Source organism: Anolis carolinensis, chromosome 1 (genome assembly GCF_035594765.1).
Source record: "Anolis carolinensis isolate JA03-04 chromosome 1, rAnoCar3.1.pri, whole genome shotgun sequence".
Lineage (NCBI taxonomy): Eukaryota > Metazoa > Chordata > Lepidosauria > Squamata > Dactyloidae > Anolis > Anolis carolinensis.
In genome coordinates, this window is record NC_085841.1 from 340,908,984 (window position 1) to 340,930,539 (window position 21,556).

General features: G+C 40.4%; 2 protein-coding genes and 1 pseudogene across 8 annotated transcripts in view; 1 reads left to right on the plus strand and 2 right to left on the minus strand.

The window, feature by feature from the left end:
- tc2n (tandem C2 domains, nuclear) overlaps positions 1-5,610 on the minus strand; it is a 47,313-nt gene extending 41,703 nt beyond the window's left edge. The window contains exon 1 of one of the 5 annotated variants that reach the window (XM_008112912.3): positions 5,453-5,610. The gene's annotated coding sequence lies outside the window, so the exon portion shown is untranslated. The remainder of the gene's footprint in view (positions 1-5,452) is intronic. The other 4 variants (XM_062968163.1, XM_062968158.1, XM_062968151.1 and 1 more) reach the window with 4 other exon arrangements.
- Positions 5,611-15,402: 9,792 nt separating this feature from the next.
- LOC134295490 (casein kinase II subunit alpha-like) lies at positions 15,403-18,003 on the plus strand (annotated as a pseudogene).
- A 102-nt stretch (positions 18,004-18,105) lies between these two features.
- fbln5 (fibulin 5) overlaps positions 18,106-21,556 on the minus strand; it is a 70,635-nt gene continuing 67,184 nt past the window's right edge. For all 3 annotated transcript variants that reach the window (XM_008113184.3, XM_062968169.1, XM_008113312.3), the window contains exon 11: positions 18,106-21,181. In XM_008113184.3, coding sequence (XP_008111391.1) covers positions 21,020-21,181 — 162 coding nt within the window. In that variant the 3' untranslated portion in view covers positions 18,106-21,019. The remainder of the gene's footprint in view (positions 21,182-21,556) is intronic.

The following is a 21,556-nucleotide window of genomic DNA, read 5'->3' on the forward strand; positions in this document are numbered from 1 at the left end:
AGGTTTCGTATCCCTAGTCAGCCATGCCAACCCACTGGGTAACCTTGGACAAATATTATTCTCTCAGCCAGAGAGGAAGGTAAAGGCAAACCTTCTCTGAACAAATCTTTCCAAGAAAGCTCTGTGATCTATTCACTTGAGGGTCACCATAAGTTGGAAATGACTTGAAGGCTCACAAAATTAGGAGTCATGTCCTTCTCATATTCATGTTTTTAAGATAAATACAAACCTGCAGACAGTATTTTCCTTTGCATTCTTTTTAATAGCACTATTGCCCTTTCATATCCCCAGTCGTACAAACTCCTCAACAACTGAAGAATGTCTCAGATATCCAAACAGATATAACGAAGTAGACAGCATTCTACTAATAAAATGCATCTAAGATGAGAATGTGCCCAGAGCTTTACATAAAGAAAGTTACAAGACTAGTTTGAACTGAACTAGCTTGATTTTAGAGAGCTACGTCAAATGGCAAGACACACTGAACACACCCACTGGTCAAGTCCTTAAAGAATATGGACAAGAACATGGGTTGCAACAGGTTCTTCTGATAGTACAATTCCTGAAACTCAATTATGTGAAAGAATATAAATATATGCATGCAAGAGGCACTTCCTTTATTAATTAATTATCTCTATATACACATGCAGATAATTGCTCTGTGCAGAGATCACACTAGCAGAGAAGAACCCTTTTAATTTAATAATATTCTATTTTTACTAGAAGAAAGACAGATTTCTTTGCAATAAGAAGTGTCAGAATACCCCCCTCTCTGATTGAACTGACGAATGTACTTCAAGAGTTAAACCAAGAAGTAGTTTATGGTCTGAATCCTATCAATTGCCCAAACTAATGTGGGCCTGATGAATACCAAAAACCACTCTAACAACCACCATGTCAGATTACACAGAGAAGCCACTGAAATCCACAAGCATATAGACAATTTCAACAGAAAGGAGAAAACCATGAAAATGAACAAAATATGGCTATCAGTATTAGAAAAATCGAAAATCTGGACAGTAAATAAAGAACAACACTCTGAAAACAGGGGAATTCCAGACAGGAAACAATCAGGGCCAGCTAACACTTCCCAGCAAAGGATTTCCCCAGGCAGGAATCAGCCAGGCTTTGAAGCTGCAAGGCTATTCAATGCTAATCAAGGTGGCCAATTGCATCATTCACACTTGCCACAAGCAGACAAGAGTTCTTTCTCCCATCCTGGACCTTCCACAGATATATAAACCCCATCTGCATAGTTTTCCAACAGACCTTACAACCTCTAAGGATGCATGCCATTGATGTGGGTGAAACATCAGGAGATAATGCTTCAGGAACATGGCCATACAGCCCGGAAAACTCACAGCAACCCACTTCCATAAGTGTTGACTCAACATTCAACAACTGATTTAACAAATCTACTCTAGAGATATAAACACCAATAGGATGCAAGCCACCTGGTTTTTTTTAGAAAATGTAAGATATGGATGTCAACAATAATAGGCATTCAACAAATTCAAATATGTTACAGTAAGCTTAAAGATAAATAACTCAGAATATGCAGGAACAAGTAAATTCCCATTTAACGCTTAAAACATTCAAATGGACAGGGTCAACCAAGAAGCAACATTTCCTTTTCAACAAAAGAAAAACAGGATATTAAGCCAAAGACACATGGAAAACCTTATGGACAGCTGGATTTCCTGTACACAAGCCTTGTAATTTGGCTTTTGTTCATATTTATGACATCACACATTTGATTTAGTATTGAGAATCACAAACACAATTCTGAATCTCTTAGAAACCATGATTTGAGACAACTTTATAACTATTTTACTGCTGTTTCTGTTTAAACAAACATCACTGCAACAAAGGTAAAGGTTTTCCCCTGACGTTAAGTCCAGTCATGTCTGACTCTGGGGGTTGGTGCTCATCTCCATTTCTAAAGCCGAAGAGCCGGCGTTGTTCGTAGACACCTCCAAGGTCATGTGGCTGGCATGACTGCATGGAGCACCGTTACCTTCCCGCTGGGGCGGTACCTATTGATCTACTCACATTGGCATGTTTTCGAACTACTAGGTTGGCAGGAGCTGGAGCTAACAGGGGCCGCTCCCGCCGCTCCCGGGGCTTGAACCTGGGACCTTTCAGTCTCCAGCTCAGTGCTTTAACGCACTTCGCCACCGTAGCTCCTGCAACAAAACATTACATATATTCAGATCTTAATCTGATTTGTAAAAAAAAACAAAAAACCTACAAAAACTGCCCCCAAAACAGCAGACACATCATGGTGCACAATTGTTAGTTTTCTTCTTTCACTGGGGTCCCTGGTATGTCATAAACAACACAGGTTGGAATGCAAGTAAGTAAAACGTTGGTAAGTAGGAACTTTTAAGGACATTAAGCGAAACTAATTATTGTAAAGAGTATAACAAAAATATATGCAATGTAAACCCTTTGACAAATTATTTTTATATTCTAAGCACATTACAGAGTACTGTTACATAGGGTTGCTCTGAGTTTTCTGGGCTGTATGGCCATGTTCCAGAAGCATTCTCTCTCCTGATATTTTGCCCACATCTATGGCAGGCATCCTCAGAGGTTGTGAGGTAGATTGGAATCTAAGTAAGGGAGGTTTATATATCTGCGGAAGGTCCGGGGTGAGAGAAAAAACTCTTGTCTATTGGAGGCAAGTGTGAATGTTGCAATTAATCACCTTGATTAGCAATAATTAGCCTTTTAGTTTCAAGGTCTGGCTGTTTACTGCCTAGGGGAATCCTTTGTTGGGAGATGTCAGCTGGCCCTGACTGATTCATGTCTGTAATTCCTCTGCTTTCTGAATGTTGTTCTCTATTTACTGTTCTGATTTTAGAGTTTTTTAATACTGGTAGCCAGATTTTGTTCATTTTCATGGTTTTCTCCTTTCTGTTGAAATGGTCCACATGTTTGTGGATTTCAGTGGCTTCTCTGTGTTGTTTGATATGATAGTTGTTAGTGTGGTCCAGGATTTTTGTGTTCTCCAATAATATACTGTGTCCAGGTTGGTTCATCAAGTGTTCTGCTACAGCTGACTTCTCTGGTTGAATCAGTCTGCAGTGCCTTTCATGTTCCTTGATTTGTGTTTAGGCAATGCTGATTTGGTGGTCCCTATGTAGACTTGTCCACAGCTGCATGGTATACGGTAAACTCCTGCAGAGGTGAGAGGACCCCTCTTGTCCTTTGCTGAACTTAGCATTTGTTAGATTTTCTTGGTGTGTCTGTTACATAGTTTTTGAAGCTGCAATTTAAATGACTCTTAACTAACAGGTGGAAGGTAAAAATAGCACCTACTACACCAGGCATAGACAAACTTTGGCCCTCCAGGTATTTTGGACTTCAACTCCCACAGTTCCTAACAGCCAGCAGGCTGTTAGGAATTGTGGGAGTTGTGGTCCAAAATACCTAGAGGGCCAAAATTTGCTCATGTCTAGTCAGCTCCTGAGTTACAAACATCCGACTTACAAACGACTCATAGCTAAGAATGGGTGTGAAACAACAGACAGTGAGAGAAATCTACCCCTCTGAAGAGAAATTCACTCCTGAAAGAGTTATCATGGGGGGAAAGGTACCTCAACTAAAGCTTTATCAACAACCCTTTTTTTCCACAATAAGCCAATTTTTTTCAAAATCCAATTCTCATAGAGACAGAAAGTGAGGTGAAATCTTCTGAACACGGGCACAGACAGGAAAACAAACTCCTTCTTTATGCTAGCCAAAGCTATTATATATATATAATATATATATATAATATATATATATACATACACACACACACACACACACACACACACACACACATACAGTAGAGTCTCGCTTATCCAACATAAACAGGCCGGTAGAAGCTTGGATAAGCGAAAATGTTGGATAATAAGACGGGATTACGGAACAGCCTATTAAACATCAAATTACATTATGATTTTACAAATTAAGCACCTTAAAACGTCATGTTTTTCAACAAAATGACAGAAAAAGCAGTTCAATCCATGGTAACATTATGTAGTAATTACTGTACAGTAGAGTCTCATTTATCCAAGCTAAACAGGCCGGCAGAAGCTTGGATAAGCAAATATCTTGGATAATAAGGAGGGATTAAGGAAAAGCCTATTAAACATCAAATTAGGTTTTACAAATTAAGCACCAAAACATCATGTTATACAACAAATTTGACAGAAAAAGTAGTTCAATACACAGTTATGTTATGTTTTAATTACTGTATTTATAAATTCAGCACCAAAATATCACGATATATTGAAAACATTGACTACAAAAATGGCTTGGATAATCCAGAGGCTTGGATAAGCGAGGCTTGGATTAGTGAGACTCTACTGTATTTACGAATCTAGCACCAAAACATTGACTACAAAAACACTGACTACTAAAAGGCAGACTGCGTTGGATAATGCAGAACGCTGGATAAGCGAAGATTGGATAAGCAAGACTCTACTGTATATATATATCTTCTCTCTATATAAAAGAGTGATGGAATCCTGGCGACCGACAAAACAACAAAACTAAACACCGCACAACCTCAAAAATTGACAGCACAACCCCTCATCCATGCCTCTAGGCTGATACAACAACAACAAAAAAGTCCCAATTAGAGGGAGAGGAATAATTGTTTTTATCCAATTGCTGCCAGTTAGAAGGCTAAGCTCTGCCCACTTGGTCTTCTAGCAACCCATTCAGCCCAGAGGACAGGCAAAGTTAGGCCTCACTTAGGCCTCTTCCACACTGCCTATAAAATACAGACACCACCAGACAATGCCACAGCAACGCGTGGCTGGGCACAGCTAGTATATATATATAAATATAAATATAAATATAAATATAAATATATATAGAGAGAGAGAGAGAGAGAGAGAGAGAGAGAGAGAGAGAGCGAGCGCTCCCAGTGGGACTGTAGGTTAAACTGCTGAGCTGCTGAACTTGCGGCGGTTCGAATCCAAGGAGCGGGGTGAGCTCCCACTGTTAGCCCCAGCTTCTTCCAACCTAGCAGTTCGAAAACATGCAGATGTGAGTAAATCAATAGGTACCGCTCCAGTGAGAAGGTAACGGCGCTCCATTCACATAACCTTGGAGGTGTCTATGAACAACGGCTTAGAAATAGAGATGAGCACCAACTCCCAGAATCGGACAGGACTAGACTTAATGTCAGGGAAAACTTTTACCTATACATATATATGTATCTGGAGTTTCACTTTAAAATGACATACACATTCAACTTAGGAACAAACCTTGGGAACTGCCTGTAAAGGGTAATTCAGAGCAAGCTGGGGCAAACTTGGGCCTTCCGCTTAAGCGGCTGAGGGGGAAAAGGAAAGGGCCTGAGGCTGTGAGGAATGGCGGGAGTTGAAGTCCAAAACACCTGGAGGGAAGGCCCAAGTTTGCCCATAGAGGCCTCTTCTGAGGGGAGATTTACCTGAGCCTGGCGCTCTCTCCGGCCTGCTCCTTCCATCCTCGATCCCTTGCCTTTCCCTTCCTTTCCCTTCAAGCGCCGCGGGCGAAAAGGAAGAAAGACAAGCGCTCTCCAGAGAAGCGAAGCGCAGCCAACACCAAACTTCTCCAGAGGGGGCGGAGCTGGGGCCAAGCAATGCATTCAACCGCCCATTGTAGGCCTTGCTGATTCATTTGAACGCTTCTGTATAGCGAAGGATAAAAAGTTCATCACCGTTTGCGCCTTTGTTCCTTGAAAGGCACTGCAGACTACTAACTCAACCAGGGAAGTCAGCCATAGCAGAGCACTTGAGGAACCAACCTGGACACAGCGTATTATTTGAGAACACAGAAATGCTGGAAACTCTTCATGTGTCAGACAACACAGAGAAGCCACTGAAATCCACAAGCATGAGGGCAATTTCAATAGAAAGGAGGAAACCATGAAAATGAACAAAATCTGGCTACCAGTATATTTTAAAAAAAATCTAAAATCAGGACAATAAATAAAGAACAACACTCTGAAAACAGGGGAATTCCAGACAGGAAACAATCAGGGCTAGCTAACACTTCCCAACAAAGGATTTCCCCAGGCAGGAATCAGCCAGGCTTTGAAGCTGCAAGGCTATTCAATGCTAATCAAGGTGGCCAATTGCATCATTCACACTTGCCACAAGCAGACAAGAGTTCTTTCTCCCATCCTGGACCTTCCACAGATATATAAACCCCACCTGCATAGTTTTCCAACAGACCTTACAACCTCTAAGGATGCATGCCATTGATGTGGGTGAAACATCAGGAGAGAATGCTTCAGGAACATGGCCATACAGCCTGGAAAACTCACAGCAACCCACTTCCATAAGTGTTGACTCAACATTCAACAACTGATTTAACAAATCTAGAGATATAAACACCAATAGGATGCAAGCCACCTGTTTTTTTTTTTAGAAAATGTAAGATATGGATGTCAACAATGATAGGCATTCAACGAATTCAAATATGTTACAGTAAGCTTAAAGATAAATAACTCAGAATATGCAGGAACAAGTAAATTCCCAATCAGTTAACACCTCCCAACAAAGGATTCCACCAGGCAGGAAGCAGCCAGGCTTTGAAGCTGAAAGACTATTCAGTGCTATGTGTTGTCGAAGGCTTTCATGGCCGGGATCACAGGGTTGTTGTATGTCTTTCGCAGATATATATATATTCATTTCCTTGCCTAGTTTATCCATGCCACACAGCCTCTGAGGATGCCTGCCATAGATGTGGGCGAAACGTCAGGAGAGAATACTTCTGGAACATGGCCACACAGCCTGAAAGACATACAACAACCCTATTCAGTGCTAATCAAGGTGGCCAATTGCAACAGTCACACCTGCCTCAAACAGAGAAGAGTTCTTTCTCCCACCCTGGACCTTCCACAGATATATAAACCCCACTTGCCTAGTTCCCAACAGACCTCACAAATTCCGAGGATGCCTGCCATAGATGCAGGTGAAACGTCAGGAGAGAATGCTTCTGGAACACGGCCATGCAGCCTGGAAAACTCACAGCAACCCAGCTTTCTCACTTCTTGGAAGTGAACAGGTTTTAGGTCACGATGTGTTTGAAAACAAAGAATTCTTGCATAAGACTGGCAGTATATTTTCTTTCCCCAAAGGTTGCAAGAAGGTGCATCAATTGCTCACCTTCCTCTCTGGAGCGGATGACACTGAGGCATGAAACCTGAACTTTTTGGTCTGCCTTAGGCTCTCTTTCCTCCCCTTTAAACCGGATGTGGCAATGTTTTCAAATAGGCCCTCAAGTCATGGAGGTGTTGTTCTGAAAGGACTGGAATTTCCAGGGTTGCAGTACAGTAATGTGTTCCTTTACAGGTTGTCAGAGGACAGCATGTGTAGTGCGCATGTGTCACACTCAGGGCCCCTGGGCCCAAACTGGCCTGCGATGTCATAGAATCATAGAGTTGGAAGAGACCACATGGGCCATCTAGTCCAATCCCCTGCCATGCAGGAAAAGCCCAATCAAAGCACCCCGACAGATGGCCATCCAGCCTCTGTTGAAAAGCCTCCAAGGAAGGAGCTTCCACCATGCTCTGCGGCAGAGAGTTCCACTGCTGAACAACTCTTACAGTCAGAAAATTCTTCTTAATGTTCAGGTGGTATCTCCTCTCCTGTAATTTGAACCCATTGCTCCGAGTCCTAGTTTCTAGGGCAGCAGAAAACAGATCTGCTCCTTCTTCCTCATGGCATCCTTTCACATATTTATACATGGCTATCATGTCTCCTTTCAACCTCTTTTGCAGGCTAAACATACCCAGCTCTTTAAGATGCTGTGCATACGGCATGGACTCCAGATCTTTGGTCATTTCAGTCACCCTCCTTTGGACAACTTCCAGCTTGTCAACATCTCTCTTAAATTGTGCAGCCCAGACGTGGACACAGTATTCCAGGTGAAGTCTGATCAAAGCAGAATAGAGAGGCACCATGACTTCCCTCAATCTAGACACAATACTCTTTTTGATACAGCCCAAAATCCCATTGATTTTTTAGCTGCTGCGTCACACTGTTGGCTCATGTTCAGCTTGTTGTCCACAAGTACTCCCAATATGCTTTTCACATGGACTGTTGTAAGAGTTGTTCAGCAGTGGAACTCGCTGCCTCAGAGTGTGGAGAAAGCTCCTTCTTTGGAGGCTTTTAAACAGAGGCTGGATGTCCATCTTTTGGGGGTGCTTTGCTTGTGCTTTTCCTGCATGGCAGGGAGCTGGATTGATGGCCCTTGGGGTCTCTGCCAATTCTATGGCTAGAGCTGATGGGAGCTGTGATATAGTAACATCTGGAAGGCTGAAGTTTGTTCTGTTTTGCCAGAATAGTGGGCTTTGAATTTAGATACAAGGCTTATGGATTTGATGTCTGATTTTAAAATGCCCTTTAACCTTTCCCCAACATCAAAGTCACAAGTACAGTTAAGTTGCAATTCCCATTATTCCCAGTTTGTGTGGTGGGTAATTAAAAGTGATGAGATGTGTCAATCAATAACAACTGGAGAGCCAAACTTGGTAAAAACGAAAGAGCACTATATTATAAAATGGCTCAGCTGCTCAACTTTTACATTTATAAAGAAATACAAAGATTTAAATATGTTCATTATCCTCCAGAACCTCCTGTGAAAGGAGGTTGCCAGCCAGTTAAGCCCTGAACTCTTGGAACTTGCCATCACTAGAAAATGGGAGTGGATGGAGCAAGCAGCAAGTATCCTTTCATTAACATAATTTCATTGACCTCTATTTACATTTTTTAGTTAAGAAATCTCTCCAGTTATTGTTGCATTGCTAAAAGTTTCTGATTTATAAAAAGGTACGGTTGGTTAATCACAAGGAAGTACTTTTTTTCTACAACGTATATTTGAATTTATCCAAGTTTTGATGAGTCTGCTACCACAGATATTGAAACCTGAAATGGTGACCTTTTGGTTTCTCAAGACCTTATCAGATTGCTTGTCATACCTCTGACTTTCAGTCCTGAAGCCCAATTATGTGGCAATGGATACATTTCTAAAAATGTATGAAATCACCAAAATAAGGCAAGGGCATGACAAAAAAAGCATTGAAAAACAGGGGCCTTTTACAGCAATAGCTGGAAAATGCTACTTCCTTATTTTGTCAGCTTCAGTTCCAGATAGCCATGCCTCTGGGCATGCTTCTGGTTATTTGGAAATAATACTCAATCGTTGGTAGCAAAGTAACATCCTTACCTGTAATATTCTATCATGACCATAGAATTGCACTGTAAATGAATCCAGGGATAGCCAAGCTTATTATAAAACAAATTTCAAAGTTTGTATCCTTCCTAAATATCCCACAGGCACCAGACCGTATCTTATCTGGAAACTAAACAGGGTCAGGCCTGGTTAGTACTTCAGTAGAAGACCTCTAATGAATGCTAGGTCCAGTAGGATATATTTAAGAAGGAGGAACTGGCAATATTACCTCTAAGCATTCCTTGCCCAAGAAAATGCTGTGAAATGAATAGAGTCTCCATAAGTCGACAGGTGACTTGAAGCCACATAGACATTCACATTATGAGGTCAAACAAAAAGGCACAAAAAGGCACAAATAGTGACAGCTTTAAAAACCAGTTTCTTTAATAGACAAATGTTTTGGAAACATATTGGAAGGAATAAGGAAGTTCAATAACATTCGAATCAGTGATCTATAATATTGTCTAAAGATAGTCAAATCAACCTGCTCAGGCACACCTGCCAGTGGCCTTGAGTTCACTATGAACAAACAAAGGCATCCTGAATATTGGAGACAGTGCTGATAGTGTCATTTTAATGAACACAGAGACATATATAATAGGCATTGCACAATTAACTATTTTTTGAAAAAGAGCATCACAGACTCTGCACTCCTTATCACTTTTTTCTAATTAATTCCGTGGCATTTAAAAAAAATAAAAGTGTTATTGCTGAAAATAAGAGATACACTAAAACAATAGGAGCCCCCGGTGGTGCAGTGGGTTAAACCCTTGTGCCGGCAGGACTGATGACTTGAAGGTTGGGTTGCTGACCTGGAGGTTGCCAGTTCGAAGCCAACCCGGGGAGAGTGCAGATGAGCTCCTCTATCAGCTCCAGCTCCCCATGCGGGGACATGAGAGAAGCTTCCCACAAGGATGGTAAAACATCAAAACATCTGGGCTTCCCTGGGCAACATCCTTGCAGACGGCCAATTGTCTCACACCAGAGTTTCTCAAGTCGCTCCTGACATGAAAAAAAGTAAGCAATGAGTATCTAGCATGTTCATCCCCTTTCAACTCTTTTAGAATTCTGTTAATATCATAGATATGTAGTGCAAATATGCTTTACGAACAAAGCAAACATATTAAGCTGAAAACTATTAGTAATATGTCAATAATTAATTTGGAAAGTTCACGAAGTCTCACTCCATCCTTTGAACTATTTTGCATACAAATAGTTTTTGGAGGTGTAATCAAACACACACAAATTTAGCTCATATTTATGTCTTTATACATTCTGGAGTGTAATGTTATGATACATAAAACTAAATCACTTTATATAAATATGCACATTTTTCCCTTTCACCCTCCATTCGTGCCTCTTCAAATTCCACAGCACTGCTGGTCACAGCTGACCTCCAGCTAAAGCACTCAAGAGCCAGGGCTTCCCAGTTCTTGGTGTCTATGCCACGGTTTTTAAGGTTAGCTTTAAGCCCATCTTTAAATCTCTTTTCCTGTCCACCAACATTGTTTTCTGTTCTTGGGTTGGGAGCATTGTAACTGCTTTGGGAGACCGTGACTGGGCATTCAGACAATGTGGCCGAATTGTGACCCTAATAGGGCCCTATCACAGTGTTTTCTTGAGAGGGTTTGTTCAGAAAGGTTTGCCTTTGTCTTCCTCTGAGGCTGAGAGAGTGGGACTTTGCCCAGGATTAGCCAATGAGTTTCCATGTCTAAACAGAGATTCAAACACTGTTCAGAGTTAGCCCAATGCTCAAACCACTACATGACACTGGCTTACCTCCTAGAAATGAGAAATCTCTAGATAAACGTTGGGGTAAAAATCATATTGTGCCTTTCAAGTAATAAGCAGGATTGTTTCAAGTAATAAGCAGAACATGCAAAACCACTGAATAAATATTTTTTTGAAAAAATGAAGGGACCATCTTTATAAAGAAAGCAGCAAATAATCCTGCCCACTGAGCCTGCTCTGTAATCAGAAGAAATAATTAATTTTCAAAGCCATATTGTGCAAAGAGAAAAAAAGTGAGGTGTTGAGGTATCTAGCAGCACTTTTAAACTAATTTTTTTTCCGTGTCACGAGCGACTTGAGAAACTGCAAGTCACTTCTGGTGTGAGGGAATTGGCCATCTGCAAGGATGTTGCCCAGGGAACGCCCAGATGTTTTGATGTTTTTATCATCCTTGTGGGAGGTTTCTCTCATGTCCCTGCATGGAGCTGGAGCTGATAGAGGGAGCTCATCCATGCTCTATAGAATATGATCTTAAGGATATTGTTAGATTTATCTCCTTTTTTCCAGAATATTCAAAAAAATTTCCTTAGAAAATAAAAATAAAAAACTGAAGGATGAGTGAGTGGCCCTGTTTGAGCTCCTTCCAGTTTATCAGATTGTGGAGGAGGCACAATTGGCTAAACTCCTGAACAGAACGTCAAGTGAGCATAAGCAACATTTGTTCCCTCTGATACCAAAATTAAATGGTTGAGTGGCTGTCTGTTTGGGAGCAAAACTGGCCACAGAATTGCCTTGTAGACAGTTTTGCTTCCAAACCAAATAAGCACATTTCAGTTGGTATGTACCGTATATACCATTCTTCTGATGCATATCTCAAATTAATGAGGAAACGTCACCCAAACGTAAAATAGTCCGATAGGAATCTGTAAGCTTCTAGAATAAATAGAACAGTGAAATACATTTGCAAATGAGGGGAAAAGAAAAATAGAGATGGAAGGGGGGGAAAAGAAAGAAAATCGGCCGTTTCGTATTTCTAGCAACTTTGTAGGGCATGGATGGGTAATGAGAATCTCTGGGTTTTCCAACAATCTTTATCTCTATATGTGATAACTTCCGAGGGTATAATTTTTTTTGGGGGGGGGGGGTTGTGTGTGTGTGTCAGGGGAGACTTGAGAAACTGCAAGTCACTTCTGGTGTGAGAGAATTGGCCGTCTTCAAGGACGTTGCCCAGGGGACGCTCTGATGTTTTGATGTTTTACCATCCTTGTGGGAGGCTTCTCTCATGTCCCCACATGAGGAGCTGGAGCTGACAGAAGGAGCTCACCTGCTCTCCCCGGATTCGAACCGCCGATCTGTCAGTCAGCAGCCCTGCCAGCACAAGGGTTTAACCCATTGCACTCTTAGCGATAGATCTGTAAGTAACTGTGGAGGCCTATTCTGGATCCACAGTCTTTCACAATAAGAACTTATATTTTCAGATGGAAGGCGGTATGGACAAGCGTTTGCGTGATGCGCCTTCCTCTTGGCTCATTTCTCCTTTTTGCCCTCTATTCAAACCTCCTCAAAATCCATAGCACTATTGGTAATATCTGACCTCCAGTTATAAGACTCGAGGGCCAGGGTCTCCCAGTTCTCAGTGTGATATAGCAGTTTGAGCAGTGGCTGACGACTCCAGAGACTAGAGTTCAAATACCCACTTGGCCATGAAACCCATCAAGAACGAATCACACTCTCTCAGCTTCAGAGGATGGCAATGGCAAACCTCTTGAACACATCTTGCCAAGAATACTCAGTGATAGCTTCATCATTAGGTTGCCATAGGTTGCATTGCAGAAGATCGGGAAGAAGTCCAATTTTTTTTTATTATTTTACTTTTGTCTTCCCCCCCTTTTTTTTCTGATCCTTTCCTATCCGATTTAATTGTTCCCCTACTTTTACTGTAATCCTAAAGTCCTAAATAAAAACATAAGGCTGCCATAGGTTGGAAATAACACAAAAGCACAAAACAATAGCAAAATTTATTGTAAAATCTTACTGTAAGTTGCTTAAATTTGTGGGAGTAGAAATGTGTAATTAAGTGGAACAGAAAGGAGAATTAAGGAGCAAGAAGAGGGTGGTGGTAGCAGCAGAGCATGAATGGCAGCCGTGGCAGTAGTCTAAAGTCTAGAGAGAGGGCTGGGTAAACAATTTTGGAAGGGACTGGATATGACCCATGGCCTTAGTTTCCAAAAAAACACAGCAGAAACTTTTATGACTCAAAATAGCACACCCCTATTTTTACTTGAAATATCACTTCCAGAGCTTTTTATTTCTAAGAATGTATGGTATGTTTTCTAAGAATCTATACCATTGCCTTATTTTATTTTTATCTAGTATATTCATTAGGCCCTGCATACGTATGATTGTGTATGTCACTGAAAAGCATAAGCTTTTTTCTATGCCTGCACAATTATAACATACAAAAACCTGCTCGTGTGGCAGGGTGGAGCTCCATTCCAAGTGCAGCTGCATTATCACGTATGCGTGGGCAGCAAACCATGTTTTAATCTTTTACATGTTAGCATAAGGACTGGGCTGCAAACACTGTAGCTTTTGTGCTCCAGGCAACTGGATTCTTTGAAATTAATTTCAACCCTGAATGATCAACTGTAACTGGACAGTGCTAATTTACCAAATCTAATAGAGGGGTGCTATTTACTTAATCGTGCTCTAGCTAGGATGCTAATGTTATTTGCCATGAAATGAACAAACACTTCACTACCTAAAAGGGTGTATCCCTGTCTATTCAGTTGTCAAAACCATTTTCACGCCTGAACTTTTAAAGAGCCAGTTTTCAGTCAGAGAAGAAGAGTAACTTTATCTGACATAAACCTAATTTTCAATGCATGCCTGCCTCATGACGTAATGCAAAATGTCAGTGGGCGTTGAAACATTAACTCCATCAGACTTGAGATGGAATTTTCTTGCATACTCCCTTTAAGGACTTAAGTGACCCTTTACTACCCATCTCTCAGTTCCTCTATGGGCTGCTTCACAAGTGCTACTAGTTCAGTAGACATACAACTGTGAGTATGCCATCTGTGCATCTTTACCATTAATCTGCAAAGTGTCAAAGCAGCATTTTCCAAAAAGATTTAAATTTGAACTAGAAGGATCTCGCAAAAAAGTACGGCGTTACTACTGGCATGTCTGTATTTAAATTCAATGTCTATATTTAGGAGAGATGATGCCTCTGTGACATGAAATTTAAATTGTGCCCCAAAAGCCCTAGGTTCTATCTCCAGCATCCCCATTTTAAAAGTCCTCTTTCTTGGAGTTGCCAGTCAGAGCGGACCATATTGAACTGTATAGACTAATAGTTTGATCTGATGTAAGAAAGCTTCTATGCATTGTCAGCAAAGCTAATAATAGTATAAACGTTTGGTAACAATAATCCATTACACCAACTAGAGACAACAGATAAAAATGGGTAAAGTTCTAATACAGGTTGAGCATACCTTATCTGAAAGTTAGATACCAAAAATACTCCAAAATTGTCCACATGGTTAGCAGATATAGTGACGTGATTGCTTTCTTTTTTCATGGACAAAATTGTTTAAAATAATGTTTAAATTACCTTCAGGCTATATATATAAGGTATAAGAAACAGAAATGAATTTTGCATCTAGACTTGGGTTCGTTCCATTGCCAAGATGGTCCTGCCAACTGGACTGCTGACCTGAAGTTGGGTTGTTGACCTGAAGGTTGCCGGTTTGAATCTGCAAGACGGAGTGAGCTCCCGTCTGTCAGCTCTAGCTTGCGGGGACATGAGATAAGCCTCTGTAGACTGCCAATTCTCTCACACTAATAGCGATTAAAAAAATTGCCAAGATATCTCATTATGTAAGGATATGCAAATGTGTGGATATTCAAAATTCTAAGAAATTTGAAATTCAAAACAATTTGGTCCCAAGCATTTCAGATAAGAAATAAATATGTACTAAAGAGGGCAGGGAGGGGAGAGTTAAAGTATCCAGAAGCCGTTACTTGCATTTTAAGATTGTGTAACTTGTGGCTCATATGTTCCTAGTCTGTAATTCACCTCATAATTCACCATTGACTATGTTGACTGATGCTAATAGGTATTGTAGTCCCCCTCCCTTTCCTGCTGCCCTCTTCCCACTCCCAAAGTAGACCTGGGAGAGGCCTGCTCGGACCCTCTTTCTGTCCCTCTCTCTTGCTGCTGCTCTGTGATCAACTGGGCAATGCTGTGAAGAAATAGCTGGCTCTTTCTATGCTCTTCCTGTTGCACTGGATGGACACTTCCTGACCGTGTTGGAGTCTCTCCTGAATGTTGCTGAGAACTGCATGGTCTGTACCACCCCCTCCAATTGTCCTGCAACTCCTCTTTGCCTGGGATGCTATATATACCTTGCTTTGTCTGGTAGGGTATAACTCCCGACTGCTTTGGGGCTACGGAGTAACCACAGCTTAAGAGCATGTGAGGTCCTGAGCACCATTCTGGGCCCAGTGACAAGTCGAGCAAGAATCTATGCAGACAGCGCACAGGGACCCCACAAGTATCACACATCATAGAATGCAACAACCAAGATGACTACCAGCTTGTACAGAAACTCAGCCATGGTGAGTACAGTGAGGTCTTCAAAGCCATCAATATCACCAGGAATGAGAAAGTTGTGATGAAAATCGTCAAGCCAATAAAAAAATAAGAAAATCAAGCATGATTTTCTGAGGAAGGCCCAACATTATCAGCCTTCTAGACGAGCACATCAGCAACACAGATTTTAAGCAATGTATCAGATGCTCTCAGACTTCGACATCAGATTCTACAGTTCATGCTTGAAATTGTGAAGGTACTGAATGATTGCCACAGCACATCAGGATGTTGAGCCACACAACATAATTAATTGTGGGCATTGAAAATTCCACCTGATCAACTGGGGATTGGCAAGGCTCTACTACCTGGGACTGGAGTACAATGTCTGGGTGACCTCCCACTACTTCAAAGCCCAGAGCTTTTTGATGGACTATCAGGGCACCACTACAGTCTGGATCTGTGGAGCTTAGATTGCATGCTGCCCAGTATGATCTGCAAGGAGTCTTTCTTCCATTGATACAGCATCTATGAGGGGCTTGTGTGAACCACCAAAGTGAAGGGAGAGCTTTTCATCTACTTCTAGGCCTAAGCATGCTAGAGCTGGCTTGCATCTTCTTCTTTCCCTCCGAGGCCAGGATATTGGCAATTGGGATGAAAGGCCCTTCCTCTAGAGCAGGCACGGGCAACCTTCGCCTCTCCAGGTGTTTTGGACTTCAACTCCCACAATTCCTAACAGTCGGTAGGCTGTTAGGAATTGTGGGAGTTGAAGTCCAAAACACTTGGAGGACCGAAGTTTGCCCGTTCCTGCTCTAGAGTGCAACTACTACAGCCCCAGCCTTGGAAGGAGTGAAGAAAAGGATGTAATTCCCTCTCACTTTACTATCCTCTTTTACTTTTGTGTCTTGTCCTAATTAGATTGTAAACCTGAATGCAGGAAACCGATTTTTAACTTCTAAAATAAGAAGAGCCGAGCCTGGCTCCATCATGCCTAGGCCCAGAAGTAGATGAAAGGTCTATCTCAGTTGCTAGTTCTTGGTTTTGGACGGAGAGAAGAAAAGGCAGTATCTGATGGATTTAATCTCCTCCTACACTGTCATCCTGTTCCCTTTTTGCATCATGTTTTAAAGATCAAGGACAGGGAATTGTTTTGTTGTTCTTTTAGTTTTAAAGCACCATGTACATAAATATGTAATGATAACAATGATGGCACATTCCCTGGGATTCCATAGGCTGGCTACGTGGCCATAAAAATGGAATTATAATTGTGTAATATGAAAAGGTTCCACTGTGTCACTGGAAGAGCTGAAATTTATGTGTTAATATCGGGATAGGTGGTGGTGGTGTGGGTTTCCTATATTACAACTCAAACTCTTAACCATTACACTGGCTACAGATTAATTATTTACACTGTGGAAAAACAAATTAAACATTTGAAACCTTTGATAGGCAAGCATGTTTCTATTTATAGTTCTGAAACTGACTTTTTTATGATGGGATATAAATGAGCAGTAATACGGGAAACTCATTAGAACACTTGGTTCTGCATATCCTGTTTGATTTAATAAAACCCTTCTTCAAATCTATGATTTAAAGTTAATGTGTTTGTTATGTAGTACAGAAGAGGCTGTTGAACATGCGTGGTAGCAGAGACATTCATATATATTTGAAACCACTAAAGATCCTTATCAGCATTGTGAAGGACTTGTAAATTTAACATATCCCAATGACTTCAAAGTTGCTAGGGCATATGTTATCACAGTCACCCATGCAAGATGTCTGGGGAAGGCTTTTTAAAACTGCAGTTGTGGAACTAGTTTTTTTAAACGCATATAAATAGCAGTAAAGTTGGTGCATTCCAAATTTGCTCTAATAAACCTTTTTACGAGAACATTCTGCTGCAAAAGTATTCAATGTCAGCTATGACTGTCATGTGGATAAACTGGAACTAGTAAGCTAAATGTAGTATCTCAGAATGGAGAATAACAATTGGTGAGTGACTGAGATTTCAGAAAATGCTATGAGAATTTGTGACCCTTATGGATCTCTAGACAGCACAAAGTAATTCAAAATGACCTCAATCCTGAATGACCTAAGTAACACGGGTGCCAATACCAACACATTATTTTTTTAATTGTTTTCAAAGGGAGAGGTAGTCCAATCCTACCAACGTACTCAGAAGCAGTTCTGACTGGATTCATTGAGTGCTTTGTATAAAAAAAGATATGTAGTACAGTGCAATCCTAGACGCACTCTAAAATAGATCCTTGTGTGATTATTGGAAATTAGTCATAATAAAATGTTCTGAGAACTGCAAAATCACTCACAATTGATTTCAGTTAAATTGAGTCAAACCGCACTATTTGCCTATGGAAGGAAGTGAGCATCTGAAGTAGACCCAACTCTACAAAAATTTAGGCTACCAACCTTTTTGTCTCATTTAGTCTCAAAGGTGCTACAAGATCTATTTGTATACTGATCCAGACTAACACAGCTGTGTCTTTAAACACATTGTTATTATCTGCTTTGTATTAAAAACAATGTTCATAACAACAGAACTCACTTATAATTTTATTGGAAATGAAATTTTCATTTTTTTTTATAAAAGCTTTAAAGAACAGTCCAACGCTGACATATTCAATGCCGTGTTTCTTCACAAACTTTAAAACACAATGTATTTTTTTTTTAAAGTTTGGATCCATATAGAAATTAGTAAGGATTTATGCATGAAAGAATAGGAAACATTGAAGTCACCTAGCATAAATTACGCCATTGCTTTTGGGATGCAAAATAATTAGGGAAGAGATGACATGTTACCATCTGGAATGTGAAGAGGGAGCGTTGAGAGACGAAAGCGGCTACATTGAGGAAGTGACTAGTCTGTTCTGGTAATACAATAACAGAATTGGTAATAACAGAACTGATGTCAATAGATGGGGTCACTTGGGACAGGGGACACATTTTCCTCCATGCCAGTATCTTCCCTTTGCACCCTTATATATTTTTTTCCCATGTAAGTGCATCATTTTGATCCTGTGGGACAATAAAGTGCTATATGTGGGGACACATACATTGGGGATCTCTTGACATCTGTGGTCTGCCTTTCACTAAAAGAAGTGTGTTGGAGATGATTGTTCCTTCCAGATATGTATCCTGTGTGCCTTGAAGATGGCTATTTTGCTTTCATCGGTTAGCAGACAGATATTGTGTGTATTAACAGAAGTGCTTACAGATGTAGCAGTTAGGCTGGTTTTACTGAGTAGTTGGCTTAAACTCTACGATTCTTTGATTCTATGATTCTAAGGATGTTGCCCAGGGGACACCTAGATGTTTGATGTTTTACCATCCTGTGTTAGGCTTCTCTCATGTCCCCGCATGGGGAGCTAGAGCTGACAGATGGGAGCTCACCCCGCTCCCTTATTCAAATCGCTGACCTTTTGGTCAGCAGTCCTGCCAGTACAAGGATTTAACCCATTGTGCCTATGGGGGCTGCCACATTTTGCTGATACATACATATTATTTTAAAATTTACAGTTACTGTGTAGCAATGAAAATTAACAGACATCACATTGCAGCTAGACCAAATATTGTTTTTGTTTTATAGGATGTCTCATATTTTAAAGGTTTTAAATTATTTCTGGACACTTTAGAATTTCAGTGGGAGTGAACTAATTATTTCTCCATATGATTTCAGTTTATGAATTTGAATGGTGGCTATTTTAAAATCAGATGCAAGCAATTGGGCAAGCATACTAAAGATGCACTTTTGAGTCTTCACAGTTCTGAGATGAAATACATCTTTGTGATTCATTGTGTTGGTCTGTGTAAAGTACCCTGATGAAGGCTATCTAGATGTTCTCCAATACTAATTACAGCATTGTGAAAGAGGTAAATGTTTGGTAACAAATCTTAGGGTTTTCATAACTGACTAAACAGGATGATCAGTTTAATAATTCTATTCACAAGTCTTACAGAAATGAGAACTACCCAAGAGCAGTGATGTATTCAGATATATTTTATTTACTTACTAATTCCACTTTTTTCAGCAGAACTTTCATAGAAAATTCACTGGTAGATTGATATTCTCCCCTTCACCTTTTTCATAGGAATATTTTACTTGAAATGATGATGGCCTTTTCAAGGAACAAAGCTAGAATTATGCCTAACCATTTGTGCTTAAGAAGTTCTAGGAAGACTCTTTAATTGTACTATGATTGTGTGCCGTTCTATAACGTAGCGAAAAAGAGCTTTATGGGAAAGGGTTAAGCATTGCAAGTGAGCTACTTCTGTTTCTAAGCTAACCAGTTTCTTGAACTGGAGAAATTAGGCTTTAAACTATAGTTTGCTAACAAACCAGGATTTGAACCTTGGTTGTGTTAACAAACCATAAATCTACACCAGGAAGTGAATCCTTGATATCTCCTCGCAATCTCATTGTAGGAGAGGGCAAAGGGAAGAGCATGGTCCCAAGGCTACCTCTTCCTCATGGGTTTAATGCTAAAACAATATACTTTTAAATCTCAGAAGACATAAATGGGGAAAGAATCTACCGTATACAATGTGTCAAGCTTGGTCATTGAAAAATTCCCGACAGTCATTTCCATTATATTTGACTTATATAAATAGTCCTTGATGAGCTGATTCAACAAAGCATATATGCTGAGACAGTCTATATTATGAAACCACATGTAATTGCTTATGTTGGAGGTTACTCAAAGTTCAAACCTGCATATATCCACACAGAACCTCCTTATTTCCTTTTGATTTGTACATATTTGCCATATTGCAAACTACTATTTTAAAGAAACACAAGTCCTTATTGTACAAATATTATTCTGCTTTCCAAGAAGCACAAGGCCAAAATCCTCCCAGGTGTGTATTTGTTCTATGACTCGTGGCCAATGATTTGCGGGAATTAAAAATCCAAACTGAAAGGATACTTCCTTGGAGATGTGCAAACAAAATAGAGACAATATGAGATAGTTTCTGATTGAGATATATACAATGGTAAGAACTGATACTTCTATAGATATTTTTGAAAGAGTGGCTGGTGTTTTCTCAGTTCCACAGGTGGTTTGTTTGCTTTTTTTAAGGAAGGAAAAATGAAAGGCAAAGCTAGCTTTTTCCATGGTTTTGCTGGTGCTTTTGCTAAGCCGCATTGCTGTTATAAAGGTGGAGAGCTTCACAGTTTCATAAGCTTATAATCACACTCTAAAAATGTTTGGAAAGCAAGACAAAAGCTTCTTAAGAGCACATGGTCAACAAACACAAAATAAAACAAATTGTCTAAGAAATCTATTGAGAATTAAAACCTCAGATGGTTTCAAACCTTGCAGAGGCCTGGCCCATCACTGTAACATGAGCCATTGCGACAACATTTAATATAGATTTCATGTTGAGTTATTTGATGCACTAACTCCTGAGAACAAAGTTCTGGCAGAAAAGGGATAATTTCCTTTCCAACTGTAAGGTTTAGAAGGGATACTGTGACACATATATCCTCAGCCGAATCACAGAGCTTCCTCTGAAGTTGATGACAGTGTTAACAGTGACCATCTCCAGGTCCAACTGAATCTCTCGTGGACCCTTCAGAGGACGGGTCATCACGAGGGTGGCACTGATGGGTCCAGTTTGCTATATGGAAAATACAGAAGAGAAGAAATTGAGCTTCTTCATACATGGCATAGTCGCTGATATGCATCTTTGGGGGTTGTCTAAGAACTATTTGGGAGTATCTAAATTAGTTTTTGCTAGTGATGGACATTCACTTCATTTGAAGCTTTATCTTCCTGTATGCTCCCCACCCCCTCAAGTACCACCTTCCCTTTGCCTTGGGGAAACACATTTGCAATACATAGTAAGAGGAAGATGAGTCAATTCCACAAGGTAAGCGAAGCAGCATGTGAAACCGATGCCTTATCTGTTTCACCTGGGCAAAAGAAGACAGTTTTTGGAACAGAAGTAAGTGGCAAACTCACACCTGTAAGATATGGCTTATCCTCCTTTTCC